The sequence below is a fragment of the Phaethon aethereus genome, assembly GCF_964289735.1.
Source record: "Phaethon aethereus genome assembly, chromosome: 2".
NCBI classification, from domain to species: Eukaryota; Metazoa; Chordata; class Aves; order Phaethontiformes; family Phaethontidae; genus Phaethon; species Phaethon aethereus.
In genome coordinates this window covers 107,052,208-107,068,480 of record NC_138582.1, presented here as the reverse complement: position 1 = coordinate 107,068,480, position 16,273 = coordinate 107,052,208, and the positions used below count along the sequence as shown (strand labels likewise).

Here is a 16,273-nt window from a genome sequence, read left to right as displayed (position 1 = left end):
ATTCTTGACTGACACTTGGGCATCAGCTGTTGGCTGGTTAGTCCTAGTAATGACACTAGCAGGTGGCAGTGCTCGTTCAATAAATAACTGTTACACCCCATCCTCCAGGCATCATTCATGTTACCCTTGGAGCCAAAATAACCAAATTCAGTCACTCAGGCCAGAAAAGGCTTATCATTTTCCTATCCTGAGCAAGCATGGGTTAACTTCCTCTCTTCTACCATCAACAAAAAATAACAGGCCCCAACAAAATCATCTGCTACTTGTGCTTTCAAACTGACATGAGATATTGGGATGTTGAAACAATTAATGTCTATCTTTTTTATTTAGAACACACAAACAAAAGCAGGTAATGTAATATGGACAACTGCACACGGTTGCTGCATCACAGGCAGGTTGTCCAGTCCAGTTTAAGAATCTTAAACAGCAGAAAACATTTCACCCAATTAATCCTCAGCCTTGCAAAACACTCAATAAAACAGATTCCTGCGTGGGACAGGACACAGTAACAAACTTCAGGAATAGACCCTTGATTTGCCAAGCCCTCACAGGGGAAAGGTGATGGCACAGTACTGAAATAACAGGCTACAGGAATAACCCAACCTAATAAAATCTGATGGATAACAGTAGTGCCAAAAATACTTACCAGATCGTAGTTGCTTGGAAAAAAGCAGGGTGTCACCACCTGGAATAAAAAATAATAATAAAATAAGGAAAAAAAGATACTTCCTTTGGAGATGACCCAATCCCATTGATTGAGCTCCCTCAAATACTGTGAAATCCAGGAAGAGTCAAAGAGGCACCAACCAGACCAGGTGCAGATCTGTCCACAGCTGCTCTTGGCTGCATTAATTTATTTCAGCTCCCTGAAGAGTTCAGCATTAGCCCAATGCTAACTCAGTGCCCTGCTCACATGCTCTAATCGGTGAAAAAGGTTGGAGAGTAATGCCTTCCCTCAGGTCACATATGCAGGGAAACATGGAGGGTTCCCCCCCCCATTCTTTGCAACATTCTTCTAATATCAGCTCAGTTTTAGTTAACAAATAAGAATTCTGCTTTTCAAGTAATCTAGAACTCCAGCAGTCCCCAATACCTTATCCTTGTCCTTGATTTTTTTTTACGAGGTGTAGGCTGAGCAGAACAAGCGGGACAGTCTGTGGACTCACATAATTTCAGAGGCTTGGCTGCAAGTTGAAACACCTTCTATGGAGAACATGTTCCATATATATCACACCAAAAAAAATTCCAAACAACCTTGTTTGAATATTGAAAAACCAACACACAAAGAAAGCCAGGAAAAGCATGACTAATTTGGATTACATGATGATCTAGGAAAGAGCAAGTGTTAGCTTCTTTCTACAGTCCCATACAGCAGGCACCCTCAGACCTCACACATACAGTCAAATGACTGTTTCATCAATTTATGCCTCTCAGCTGAGCTTCAGTAGTAGTCATCATGCACACTCACTTTTACAAGCACCTTGAGGTTAACCTCAGTGAAAACTGTTGCATTGAATATGTTCACCTTCACAATTAACAACTCTCTAGGACAGACTCACCTCCTGGCCAGCAAAGCACAGCCAGAAACTCTGTGTCAACACCTGGCCTAGGAGTTTTCTCTCGGGAACTGTTGGTGAGCCATCCTACCAGCTCTCAAGTCATGGTATACAGAGTGGTTACCAAGCAGAAAGGGCCTGATGTGTCATTTATAATCCTTAGAATAATAAAAAGAAGATGCAGTCCGTTTAACAGAGCAAGCTGCAGAAGAAAAAGCAATACCAGTCCTGTAGGCAACACAGACAGAAAGAGACAGATCTGACTATACCAGGACAACCCACTCCAGTCTTAAGTCTCATGAATAGCTTTTAACTACTAGCACGGAAGGGATGCCACTTGTTTCCATAACTGCCTGTGAAAAAGATGTATCTCTGATCCTCAACACTTTTTAAATCACTAAGTACTTATAAAAAGAAGAACAAAAAAAAAAAGCAGCAGCACACTGATTTTCAACTCCCAGCCTCCTCATGATCCCTATTTAGGGGCACTATCCCTGCAGAAAACAGGACAGATACGAACCCTTGAGGTTTGCCTGATGCACCCTCTGATTCCTCAGTGGGCTTTCAAGTCCAAGGTCTCAATAAACTGCATTTTTGCAGTTCTCTTCATGACTGCCACTCATGATTCACTAGCCTATCCACCTGAACACCCATACTAAACACGTGGAAAATGTTAACTAAGCTATCATGACAGCATTCCCATTGCTGAAAGCAGAGATAACATCTGCCTCTGTGACCTGACACAGCATGTAAAACTTAATACACCACCTTCAGTTACAACCACCAATTCTCCTTTCAAGCCAAAGTGGCAAACCACCAGGCAGAGCAGTCGCAGCAGGAAGAACCAAAGCCATGTGCTCTCTGTAACACTACGAGCAGCAAACACTGCATCTATGGAAGAAAGACTGTTCCCAGTTGTTGTGACCATGCAATTACCTAGTACTTATTATAAGCACTAAAAATCAGTTTTTGCTAGTGTTCTCATTAGCAAAACCTAAGGTTAAAAATAGATAAAAAATAGATAAACTGAAATGTCAACAATTATTTTTCTCTCACTTCCTATACTAGGAAGAAAAGAGAATTAGTGGAAACCCAAAGAAGTCTGCAGGCTGGCTGGGTAGCACAGTGGAAAAGCAGAGATGAACTAGTATTACATGCTCATATAATTAGTAATTGGAATCACTGCGGAATAGAATTGTCATCACTGGAGCACATAAATATCATCTCTGCTCTCTCCCTTCCCTCCACTGTTAAAAACCCTCGAGTAATCAAGCATCTCCTTTCCCCTTGGCTAACCAAAACACAACTCTGCTGTAACCGCCTCGGTAATTACAGTTGACTCACTGCTTAAGAAAAAGAAAAATCCCCTTCATTCTGATACAAGAGCACTGGGGACATCCACTGGAAAAGAACTTCAGCAGAGAATTACAGATCTTTTTTGGCTGGTCTGTGGCATCTTACTTGGGCAACTCACAGACTCAGGGCTGTAAGACGACAAGAGCTAACATTAGGTGTAATGCTTGCTTGATTTTTTTCTTCTCTGAGTTTCAGCATGCCCACAACATCTATATATAGCAACCTGACTTTACAGATGGACTCCATCTTCTCCTGGTTGTGTGTCTTTGACACTTTCTTTTCACAAAGACCAACACCCGTGTTAGATGATACCGTTGAAGGACTACCGAAGAGTCACAAAATACCCTTTCTGGTGTATGCAGCAATCCCTTCGCCCTTGCACACTGCCACTTATCACGATGTTGAACTGTCACCCAAAATGCAGCATACCGCCAAAGACTTGGATGCACTGCTACTGTTTTTGAGCTACAAAACTCAATGCAAGACACACTGAACCACCCCAGGTACACTGACTTTTTTTCCTCTGACTCCATATACAGAAATAGCATATTTCCTCCCCGATGAAGCAAAATAATAAAGATTATGTATCCCAATTTTGGTTCTCATGAACAGTTACAGCAAATTCTTCCACTGTTAATCCATATACAGGTTAAAAGTAAAAGAGCTGACGTGTTCATAGATAACACAGATATCACAAGGTCTAGCCAACTTAAATTGAGGGTATGTGCATGGCTCTAACTCTTTTTCCTGCTTTGCAAAGGTCTGAGAAGTGTTAAAAAAAAAAATCAATGTTTAGAGAAAAAGTATAGAGCTGGAAAGCAAGATTGCACGACTTCAATCCAGTGTCAATGCAGAGATAGAAAACGGAATATAAATGTCTCATGCATTTGTTTAGAGTTACACACACTGTAACAATGGCATAAAACAGTAAACTTTAGAAAGCCTTTTCTGATCCCCCAACTGAAGCTACTGCTATTCTTAAAAAAGATATTTGCAATCACCTGGTTTGTCAGCTTTCAATAGTATCTTTATTCTTATAAGTAGTATATTGGATATGCATTAGTGTCATATTTCATAGTTCCACACATTTAGCTTCTGTACTTGTGCACATTCACGTATTAACAAGCAATACTAAAATATGGGAATGCCTTGCCTCATTTTCAAGAACAGTTACCTCTTCAGTGCCTGGCACATACACACACATGCATATAAACACATTAGTCTACCCACAAATAACCAAGCAAATATTTGAAAGAAAAACTATCCGTTCTTGCATACACAGTTAATATGGAAACACTCTCCCAGTATGATACCTCCTGAATCAAGCCTTAGTTTGAAAAAGTCACGTATTGACAGAAAAAGATTTAAAATAATTACTTTGATGAAGAATTCTGACTCCAATGAATCTGCAGGTAATTTTCCTTCATACAACTCTAACACCAGTTGCATCAGTTAACGATTAACCAACCAATATGAGATAAATGTTAACTCAAGCAAGAAAAAAAAGTCAACAAATGGCAGGATATCTGACACTAAAGAAATAAAATCTGTCCCCACTTGCTGTAACAGAGACATACCAGTGCCCCCCACTGCTGCACAACAGATAATTTGCTAGGATATCCAGTATTTACATTTCAATGTTGGTTTTTTTTCACTCCCAGACGCATCTTTCATTTTTATTTTCTTTTTACAAGAAGTAGGTGATCTTTCAGAGGAAGAACCAACTTCAAAGAATGAGCCAGTTATTACCAAAGGTGCATTTCAAAGTCCAAGCCTCAAACACTATCATATGGCTTTTGCAAAAGCAATTTAACCACTTGGCTATAATGACTCACTTTCCTCCAAGCTACAGCGTTATCAAGTAAGAAATGCTGGCATGCCTGACACAGGTTATGTGTAACACCAGGGATGTGTAGGGGGAGGAATCTTCATCAAATATACATGTGACCTGCTAAATAATCTGTTCATTCTAGTTCGCCACTAATCATGTTACAAAATTGATATGAAAGGGTGAAGAGAGCAGCAAAACGAAGCCACTGACATCCTCCAAATAATATAAAGTTACAGTGATATTAGCAGACCTTGTGACTCTTGCATAAGTGATTGTCAGGAGCCCAAATGGTATGCTCATGGAAATATTTACATATATATACACACACACTGGTTTTTTTGAACACACACACTTATCTATTTATTTAAATCTACAGCTTTGGAGTTAAGTCTTGAAAATGTAAGAAATTTCTCTGCTTAGTTTTTTGCTTTTGACATACCTGTCAGCTATTGTCCACCTTCTTCAACCCACAACACTCAAAATCATAAATCCCCTTACTCACTAAGTGAACGAACTAAAAGACATTGAGTGCAGTATGTCTCCAAATAACTCTGTGCTCTGAAAGATACAACTTGTAACATGACAAAATTAAAAAAGTAAACACAAATTCTAGAATAAAAAAGGGCATTATTGGGATATTAATTTGGGATAAAAAGCTGCAATAGTAAAACACTTTTTTTTTTTTTTTTTTTTAAATAGAACAACTCCAGTTGTGTAGTATTAGTATCTAACTGAGACTTCTGTCCTGGAGATACCAAGTATCCTCAGCACTTCATGCCAGACAGAACAGCTCTAAAGTGTGTCCAAAACCCACTGAATTTTCCTCTTCAAATTAAGCATTTTTGGACATATTGAAAACAGCAGCCTTAAAGGGAGACTTCGCAAACAGAACCGACACTGAACAAGCACTTTGCAGTCACTACAATATTTTAAGAAACAAGATATAACTGTGTTCCTAAAGAGACAACAAGAGAATAGAAACAGTAAAATCAGCACTGAGGTTCAGTGCAACTATACATGATTTCCTTCCTCACTTCAGAACAACAAATTCTTTTGCCCTGTGTAAACAACACTCCTACTTCACTAGCGTAAAGCAGTTTTGAAGTTAAGTTTGGAAGAAACAAACAAAAAAATTGCATTGTAAATCGCAAAAGACAGCTATAGTTGAGAAACTGTTAATGGTCCTGGCTCATAGTTATCAATAAAATGCAAAGATTTATTCATGCTATCAGGAATATGAATGAATGCTTATAATGCTATCATATAGCAAGCAGAAAACAAAGTAACATCAGAAAAGCTTCCTAACACATTCCATTTTTTCCTCTTACCTAGTTCTGCAATAAGGTTGCTACAGAGAAAGAAAGAACAAACACAGTCAAGGAACTCTCTGAATCCAAAACTAATTTCCAACAGTGATATTTTAGCACCATTTTATTAAATTTCTCAGCTTCAGCATTTTTATTTGCTGAAATAATGCTAACACTACATGTACCCACCTCATCAATGTGTAAAGAGGATCGGCTGAAGCTTGAGAAACTCTCCATGAGTTTCTTGGAAAAAACATAGAAGTAATTGAGTACTGTAACGTCTAAGCCATGATTCCTACAGTCCTGACCCATGAACAACTCCTTTCTGTCTACTTGGGATTATGCCTTACGGAACAAAGTCTGAAATTAGCACCTGAAATGGAAAGTTATGTACCTTCAAGAGGTGTTTCAAAATTTAGCATATTTATATACATACAAATCCCTGTTTCCCAAGACAAAGCAACAAAGCTATTTCAAACAAAAGTTGCTGAAGGAAAAATAAACATTTCACAAGTAACCATGAATGCAGTTATCCCAAGATACAGAAATGTATTGTTCACATATCTTTGCCACATCAAAGTCTGGCTTTCTTCCATGCTGTGATATTTGATATAGCAAAGTCACAGTCCTGACCTACATCATGAAAGTTATTCTCCAATTCTCTGGAGAACACATACAGGGCAATGTATGTACCATACATGCATGTACCATACATTTGGTACATAGGTTATTGCGAATAAGGATAAAATAGAAGAACCTCTTCAAAACTCCAATTAAACAGAAGATTCTTAGAATCAAAAATGGATGAGTTTCTCCTGGTAACTGTAAACCAATAACCAGAGATGAAGTCCTTCCCTTTATCAGATCACCAGATATCCTCCAAAGAGTTCAGAAGCAAAGGACAAGTATCTCAGAACTTGGGTGTAGCTAACGGGGATAAACCAGCCAGCAGGAGTCAAGATCCTAAAACTAGATTTTTACTGGTCTTTGCACTAGCCCTCTACACTGTGGTTTCATTTGCCAATCTGGACTGTAAATGAGTGCTAGCTACTATCCCTCCTGACTTAACCACAGGTTTACAAAGTAGGTTGAAATTATTTGATGTTAAGAGTGCAAAAACATAGGATCTTTGCTCAAAATGTCCCATTTTGCTGCTGCTTTAAGGAACAGTTAAAAATCCTTATTCTGGCAATTGCATGCATCTTTGAGATTTGACTTCTGCTTTCTTTGTATCAGATCTGACCTCTCCAAGTTTAATTAGGTACACATTCCTCACGGAACTATGCTATCCTTTCAGGATTCCAAGACTATTTATTTTGGTATAATCCCCATGAGAAAACATGCTTCATTTGCAAAGTCAAACAAATCTTGTAACATTACGAGACAGGGAGGGCCCTAGCAAGCAACGAGGGATACAGTTCTGCGGACGTTTTCCTCTCCCAAAGGAACAATCAGCACAGATTGAATTGTCTTGAGCAGAAACAAACTGTGCACCAGACCTGTTGTACCTCACAATTTTGGACCTTTGACATGTAAGTTGGTGTGATTTCTCAGGGTTTCAGCCTGCTTCCAATATCAGAGCTACATGCATTACGGTTCCCGTAGTCACAAATGGCACCTCACAGTCAACGGTATCAGAAGTTTCAGAATGAGGAGGAGGCAGGAGCTTTGTCACAACAAACTACAGAGGTCACTGCTCAGCCCACAGGTTTCACTGCTTCCAGTGTGCCTCTCACATTTGTGACAGATAAATAACCATCAGATGAAAGTATTAAAGATAACATGAAAGCAATATTTAAACAATAAAGTTAGGTTAAAAGAAAGGGGTGATTTTTTTTCTTAATATGTATTAAGAAGAGAGGGAAATGTGGTAGGAGGAGGGCTCCATAAAGCAGCAATGCCAGTCTTTTCTACACAACATCACAGAAAGATATGAAGGCAGAAGTCATATGCCAGACTTGTTGGTAAAGTAATGAGTTGAGGGCAGGTGTTTGCTTTTTGTTTTATCTCCCTAGACTTGAAAAACATCTATCCGCAGGATGACTCTCTGCGTCTCACCAAGGCCAGTTTCATGTATAAATGCGTTAAATCACAAGAATGCAAGATAGCTCTTTGAATGAGGCAATCCAAAAATCCATACAGCCATTTAGCACAGGCCTGGCTTCAGTCTGTGACAGGAGGTCTGCAAGAGTCATGTCAAAGAGGCAGAGGGACCTCTCCAGCAGGAAGTTTACAGAAATCCTTTGGAAAAAAATGTTGGGAGTACACTGCTCTCAGCAAGCCAAAGGAAGCCAAAGTAGCCCAAAGGGTTAAGAATCAAGGGGGAACCTTCCCCTTTCCCACCAAAATGTATTCTTGTGTTGTGAAGAAGGGGTCCCTCTATGAGGCCACAGTTGACTCATTTTTGAGATTGAGCGCACTTTGTTGGAGGTTGACATGAAGGCACTGGAAGTGCCTGAGTTTTACTGCAGTATTTCTGACTTGTTTATATCACAATCCTAACTTTCATAGCCCTCTAGTTATTTTAAGAAATTTCCCTCCTCACAAAATATATTGAAACAAATTCTTAAACATGTACATTCCAAATATATCTTTAATTTTCCAGTTATTCAGAAAAGAGATAATGCAACAAGAGGGTACAGAATGCCCTGTCTGTGACAGACTTAAATACATATTTTTATCATCAAAACTAGCTCTCCCAGATCGTTTTCACTAAGACTGAATTTGCTTTATTATGCTTTAACTGTGCAAGGTATTTTAAATGTTTTCTTCAGCAAGACAGAACAAGACAGGGAAAGCTGCCTTTTAGCAATAATTACTAGTAAAATACTATGAAATGCTGTGTTGTCACACAGAAGTAATAAAAGCAAATTTTAACAAAGCTTAGACATTTCAGCTTGCTGATACGAAACAGTCAGGACTTCTTGTGGGATGGAGCTCATAACCTTCAAAACACATAGTACACTCTCTCATTCTCTTTCCACAAATCGTGGTTATTCACGATGATGCCTATAACTCAGTTTCCATTCTTCCATCAAGTCAGTAAGGCAACTCCTTGCAACATAAGGCTGAGGAGGCTCCAACTTTGAGATGCAATAATACAAGAGGGAATTCAACCAGTTCCTAGGAGTACGCACTCTTCACCAAAACCCCTGGTAAAAGCAATATAGTATGACACAGCAATGATGTAAAATGCTATGCATCATTGGGACATTTTGCCTGCGATGCAGTTACAGCCACTGTTGATGTTCAGAGTACCTTTCGAGATGTTGCTATTGCCTTTAGCTGTAACAGTGGATGCAAAAGCAATGCCTCTTGCGTAAAAGCTAAAAGCATCATGTACAGTAAGGGAAACAACTTTTTATAGCAGTAACTCACAAAGAAAGGGGTGGTATATTCTTGTAAGCTACTTCATTCCCACTTCCCAGAGACAAACGTGGCATGAGCTATATAATGTGTCCTAAGGGAGCATTCCAAGCAGCAGCAATGTAAAATGCATCATTCCCGGGTTCTTTGATCCCACTTTAAAAGACTGACAAATGCCCTTCTACTGCTCTTCATAAAAAAAAAAAAAGTTACACGGCAGGTCTGTGTGAGATCTCCTGTATCTATACAGAAAGGATCAGAGCTAGCCCGAAAACAACTGGACCAGAAAAGAGGTACTTCCAAAAATCATCCAAAACAGGACAGGGCACAGGAGGAAAAAAAAACACAAACAAAAGAAACCACAACTCTAAGATTTTCCAGTAGCACGTTCACATCTGTCATGAAAATGTAATCTATCCATAATTTGGTGGTGAACAAAGAAAAGCAGAAAATTTTTTTTTGTGTCCTTCCCTCACTAACATCATCTTATTCTCTTTTCCCCTTGCCAACAGCTAGATTTATTTTTAAAAGAAAACCAGCAAGGAAACAAACAAGCCTTGAAGTCCTACATGTACCAGCTGGGTCTTGCACAACATAGCCAGCTATCTGGAACAGTAAATCTGAGAGCTCTTATCTAAAAAACACTAGCATACTTTAGAATAATTTTTCATATTTGGAAAGCCCCAGCAAATTAACTGCCAAATACAAAACGCTCCAGCACAGCACTTCTGCTACCTAAAAAATGCAAGGTTTATGCCCATAAAAAGCAATTTCAAGCCCTCATGTCCCTCAATAGCTTACAGTTCTGGTTGAATCTGAAAATTTATGTATTACACAGTTCATTACAGTGATATCATATCTAACAGAGGGCAAAATATTTTGCAGACAGGAGGATCTGCAAGATACAGCTTCTGGGTACAGTCAGGAAATATCTGAAGATCCCTTTGAGCTGCAAACGTCAGTTACAAAACTCACACAGTAATCCCTTGGACTTCAACTGTAAACATTTTTAATTCTAGCCCAATGCCATGAAGCACTAAAAGGGTTGCATGCATGGTAATATAACAGGCTAAACACTGCCTATGAAGAAAACACTCCTTGAAGTCTTTAGCCTTGTGTGTTCAGATGTATGGATTCCCACAAAAATGCATCAACCACAGCGGTTCGTTCACAAAATTGTCTCCTGGAAACAACATGACACAAATTTTCATTTAAGTCCTTGATTCCCTCTGCCCAAAATCTGAGAGGGTTAAAGAGAACCCATACTGAAACTAAAAAAACCAAAACAAACAAACAAAACCCTAAACCACAAAACCCCAAACTCATGTGAACCCATTTGAGAAGCAAAGTTGCCACTATTTGGTCCACTTGTTGGTCACAATAGTTTTAAAATGTCACCGTTGAAAGCATAGGTTAACTAAGGTATAAAAGTTGACAGTCTTTTGCTGATCTCAGGTTGCTCAAAGAGCTTTACTTCAAAATTACTTAAAAAAAACCAACAATATAATGATTGATAAATCCTGGGCATTGAGGTAAAAAGTTTGTGGTATTCTGTTTGTGTCTGTTCCCCCAACACTGCCTTTATTTTTCTGAAGAAAGTTTGACACATGATCTGCAGTGCTTGAAATGCAGCTGAGTCAGTATGAACCAAGGTTGGAAAGTTCAAGAGAAACACTACCGAAGTAGCAGCCATCTCTTTAAAACGTCATACACATTTTGACATCTTGCAAATCTGGCTTCTGCTCTAATTTTGAATTGTTTTAAACTTTCAAAGAGGAATTCTTTCCACCCATTTGAATACACATGATGAATTCCCTCAATAGCAAGGTGATGCAGCATGCAAATCAGATATAAAAGAAATAAATATTTATCACCCTCAAAAAGAGAGGGCAATAGTTTGAAAAATGGTAACATTGAAGACATAGTGTCCCTTTCCAAACTGACCAAGTATCACTGTGAACATACTAGGCCAACCTTCACAATAATTTCAGTACAGTAATTGAAGAAGCACCAGAGATCAGACATTAGCAGGAACACAGTAACTTTGGAAACTTCAGCGACTTATCTTTTTTTCATTTGAAGACGAAGTGCCTAACCACCACTCTGAAGACTCCAGCCCACTGCTTACTCGCTTCTGCTATCAAGTCTCTTGCCTGGTTTCACCTTCCTAATGGAACTAGTAATCAAACAAGATGGGCCTGGGTGCACTTACGTTAAATTCAGGGGTTTTTGTTTTGGGTTTTGTTTGGGGTTTTTTTTCCTTCAGTCCCCTTGCCTGGGACTACAAGTCAAAATTCCTTCTGACAGTGGTAATGGAAGTCTAGAGAGGTGCTCCTTTATGTACTTTACTCTTTAGCAATGCACAAAGAAGTAGCGTCCTGCAATCAGGACATACCATGCGCTGCAGAGTGAGAAGCCACCACCCTTCGGCTCAACATAACTTCAGTGCAATACAGAGAAGCTACAAGTGAAGAACTTTTAAACAGAAAGTCTTCTTTCGAATCTTTAAAAAAAGTATCAAAGCAAGCCAAGTGTGCACATTTAAGACGAGGATTTAAACTAAATTCCTGATACAGAAGGCATAAAAGTAAGAACAGAAGCAGAGGGGAAAATGTGGAAAACAAAAATTAGATTCAGTATTCTTAAGATAAGAGGACTAAAAGGAAAATATTTGGCGTGGGGGGGTCATTGTCTCGTAGTGTTTTTTGTTTTTTCATTTGGACATCATTTACACAAGTAGTAGGAAACCATGAAACTAATCCACAATCAAAAATTAAATACATTTTTGGTTATTATACGACTAATAAGAATGCACTGTCCATAAATCAATTCTGAACAGTTAATCGAGCTGTTTAAAAGACAGACCAGGGTGCACTAATGTTAAATTCAGATAATGGTGAATTTCTGAAAAAGTTCAGGGGACATTCTGGGGTCAATGAATTACAGTGCGTTACATCCAACATCTGTTTTATACAGAAGCCGGACTGGGGGCTGGGGGAGGAAGGAGTACCTCACATAGTTGCCTTATTTGCATGCGTGTGTATGTCACAAACACCTATGAGAGAGGAAACATGAGCATGTATATCTATCAGCCACTTGGTGGGAAGCATTACATCAGACATCATTTCAGGAGTCTAAACTAAATTTCAGGAAGGTAAATGAAGCAATAGTCCACATTGACTTGCCTTGGAACTCTTCGCAAGGGTGACAGAAAATATTCCATCTCTTTTCCTCAACCTTACGCAAAAGAGAAGGATCTTTCCTTCTTGCTCCAAAAACACAGAAGAGAAATTGCGATATGGCAGAGCACCATATGCTTCTCTCATATCTGTCCCACTGGACTGCCAAGGGCCACTGATTCTCTTTACAGGGTAAAAGTATCTGCCTTCATGCCCATCCACTGCAGGAGCCACATCCCAGCCTTACTGCCTCAAATAAGCACAAGGTTTATTTACAAACCCGTCGAAGAAGTACCCAAGTGACAAAAGTCAATAGAACCTTTTGAGCACTAACACAGCTTGTGCTTTAAATCTCCAAACTGAAGAGTATCTGACCAATATTAGACTCTCTACATATACAGAGAGAGAGATAGGTAGATAAGAAGTTCTTTATTTTCACAAGACAGGTTGAACATGCAACCCAGGACCAAAACCAGCCATCACTCCTTGCTAATTTTTATTGCTGTGATTACTGTCTTCCTCCATTCTATAGTGCTGCTAGTTGTATTTTTGACTTGAACTACTGTAAAATTTTTGCTTTTTTCTACGCATTTTTCTGTAATCATGTTCATATTTCCTAGACTGTTAAAGAGACTAAGAGAAAGAGTGGTGTATCACAAGGGACTATGGATTTGGGGGCAGTGGGGAGCCTTCTTTCAATCCTTTCAACCAGCAACAGCTTTTAAGCTGTTTTCTTTAAACCATTTACGGTTTAAAGAAAAAGGAAGAGCAAAGTCAAGGGAAGAATTATATTTTCTCAGACACAAGTGCCAAGAAAAAAAGAATTAGAAAAAAAATGGCCTTTGAGAAAAGCAGCAAAGTGCCACATCAGAGTTTATACCTTTTATGATTAAAACTATTTTGGTGGCTTTATAAATTATAAAATGTTAAAAACTTATTATAAATCTAAACATATTATCAATCCGTTATTTCTCTACAAAAAATAAACTACAGAATTTGAAAATAATAAATCGTTTGGTCTAGCTTTGCCAGAATTCAAGCAGCACACTACAGCTCAGGAAACTAGTCTAACCAAGGATTTTAGACCATTAATACAAAATTTTCAAGCGTTGATTAAATCTGCACTCCACTGAGAGGTCTAAGACAGCTTCTTGAAAGGTGAAGGAGAAAGTGTGCTGAATCAAACCCCTACATAAATATATTAATCTTACTGGAACTGGGAAAAAACATAGAGCCATCTGCCTAGGATATTGGTTTCTTTGAAATACCATTTCAGACTAGCAAAGAATCAAACTGTATTAGGTAAAGAAAATGTATTTTTGGCTTAAGCATAGCAAAAATACCTTCCAGTTTGAATTAAGGATACATGCAATGTTCACTAGGCAAATGCATAAAGCTGGACCACACCTGATTCAGCAAAAAGACTTCAGCAAATACTTAAACTTACTGATTGTAAGAGAATTTAAGCATTTGCTTACAAACTTAGTAAAATCAGTCAGTTCTCAAGAGGAAGAATTAGCACACAAGAAACAGGTGAAGAAACTATGGTCAAGAGGTTCCCCCTCCCACTTTCAATTTTCCCACAGCAGGGGAGATAGAAACTGGTCTGCAAATTCCCAGACTTCAAAGAACAAAGTTTGGCTAGAGTCATGAGATGATGCCTTTCAATGCCCCAGCTCTACACCACATACCTAACTGGCAGAGTAGAAGATGGAAGAAGTGGTTTCCCAGGACAGAGAGCTAAGTGAAAGCCTTGTGGTGGGACAAACAAGTATTCCTACATCATAAGCGGAAAGACATGCCCCAAGACAAAGCTACAAAACAAAGGGGACTCAAGTTCCCAGAGCAAAATCCAGAGCAAAGCCCTGGGGCATTAGACATGCTGTAGCTTCAGAAACCTCAAGGAACACTAATTAGATATGTACCTCTGAAGAAATAGCCATACAGAAACATTTCCAAGTTAAACACACACAGACTGAGGCCATACAGGGCAGTAATTACATAAATGAACTGCGATTTGTAGAGCAAAACAAAATTCTTTCAGAATTCATTCTTACAATGTTTTTCAGAGTGAAACCAAAAATGTTGCCTTTGAGAGAGTTCTAAAATACAGTACACGCAAGAATAGCAAAAACTTTCCTCTAGTGTGGTTTTCTGCCTCCATAACTTTGAAGGAAAAAAAAAGCACAGATTATTAAAACACAAAAAAACTTTTATGGTAAACTGACAGAGTATTATATGCTGGTACAACATCACACTTTGAAAGGTTTGCTTTAGTTCTAGATAAGCCTGCTGCAAAACCAAATATATTACAACAGCTTAATCTATGCAAGGTCAGCGACAAGTTTATGAGAGCTTCCCATGCTCAGAAGAGACATCACTGATCGAGCAGAGCAGCATTTTTAGGCTCTCCTTTCTACCAACATGCAGAAAAGTACGGTTCACCAGGCCTTCTTGATGAGCGTGCATGTATGTCAGCAGGACAACACCGCACTATGAGTGCGTACAGCCAGAATATTAGAAAAGTCACATTACAGATACAACTATGTGTCTTTCTATTAGCGTGTACCAAGTTTCTGAGGCTCAGAGCAACAGGGCAACCTCAGCTCAGCCCTGCCAGCGCACACTATGCGCATACCTCTTCTGGGTGCAGAAGAGGCCCATGGAGCGGTACGCAGGCAGAACAGCTCTCCTGAGAGGCTGTACTGAAATCAAATGCTTCTGCAGACCCAGGTGCGTACCAAGATCTCTGGTACAGAGGGATGCAGCACAGAGTTTCACAAATCAGTTACGAAAATTTACACGGGCTATGGGAGTTGAGGGACGTCCTCATTGCAGACTCATCAACCAGCCCCTTCACAGCACAGCCCACTCAGGGCTCTGTCTCCTGGGACACGATCAGATCACTTCAGTCCTGAGTGACCTCGCTGCTTTTCGTCTGAACAAACTTGCCTGGGAGACTTGCTCACATATTCATTGCTCTCTGCATGAAATACTGCTTCCTGACATCTGTTCTGAATTTGTAGATCCTTAATTTCCATTAATTCATCCCTATAGCCACACACACACCCTCCCCTTCAGGGCTAAACTGCAAACAGTAACCTGACCGAGATGGATATATCTCTTAAGGTTTTATATCCAGATATCCACTGTGTTCTTGTTCTTCTTTGCACATATAATTCCAAGAGAGCGGAGCCTGTGCTTTTGGCACTTTTTTTTGTTGGGTTTTTGGGTAACTTTCTTTTACAGCTCATCCAACTTTCACGCTCATATCTATCCGCAGGACCTAGTGGATTTACGCTACATCATTTCAAAAGTTATAATCTTTCTGTAACTGATACAATGGCACTGAATGCAACAGCCTAAATTGGTGCAAGCTAATCTCTGCTTCTTTTGGTTTTGTAACTGCAGATTTTCTTCCAGTTGTGCCCTAGGTTTTGAAATATTACTGCAATGCCTGCCTACATTTGTTATTTTGTACTCACTGTTATGTCAGGGGCAACTGGAAAACCGTCACAGAACTGATTCAGGGTTCATCCTAGAAGGCAGCAGCTGACATCCCGAAGGATTCCAAAATGTGATTCTTCCTTCATTTGTATCTTCTGATCAAATTCAGAGTCCGATTTTCAGGTCTGCCTAAACTTTATTTTCATGGATGATTTATATAACAAGAAATGT

General features: G+C 39.2%; 1 protein-coding gene across 1 annotated transcript in view; it reads right to left on the bottom strand.

The window, feature by feature from the left end:
• Positions 1-209: 209 nt before the first annotated feature.
• LOC309402449 (uncharacterized protein) overlaps positions 210-16,273 on the bottom strand; it is a 100,459-nt gene continuing 84,395 nt past the window's right edge. The window contains exon 4 of the mRNA XM_081996280.1: positions 210-685. Coding sequence (XP_081852406.1) covers positions 386-685 — 300 coding nt within the window. The 3' untranslated portion in view covers positions 210-385. The remainder of the gene's footprint in view (positions 686-16,273) is intronic.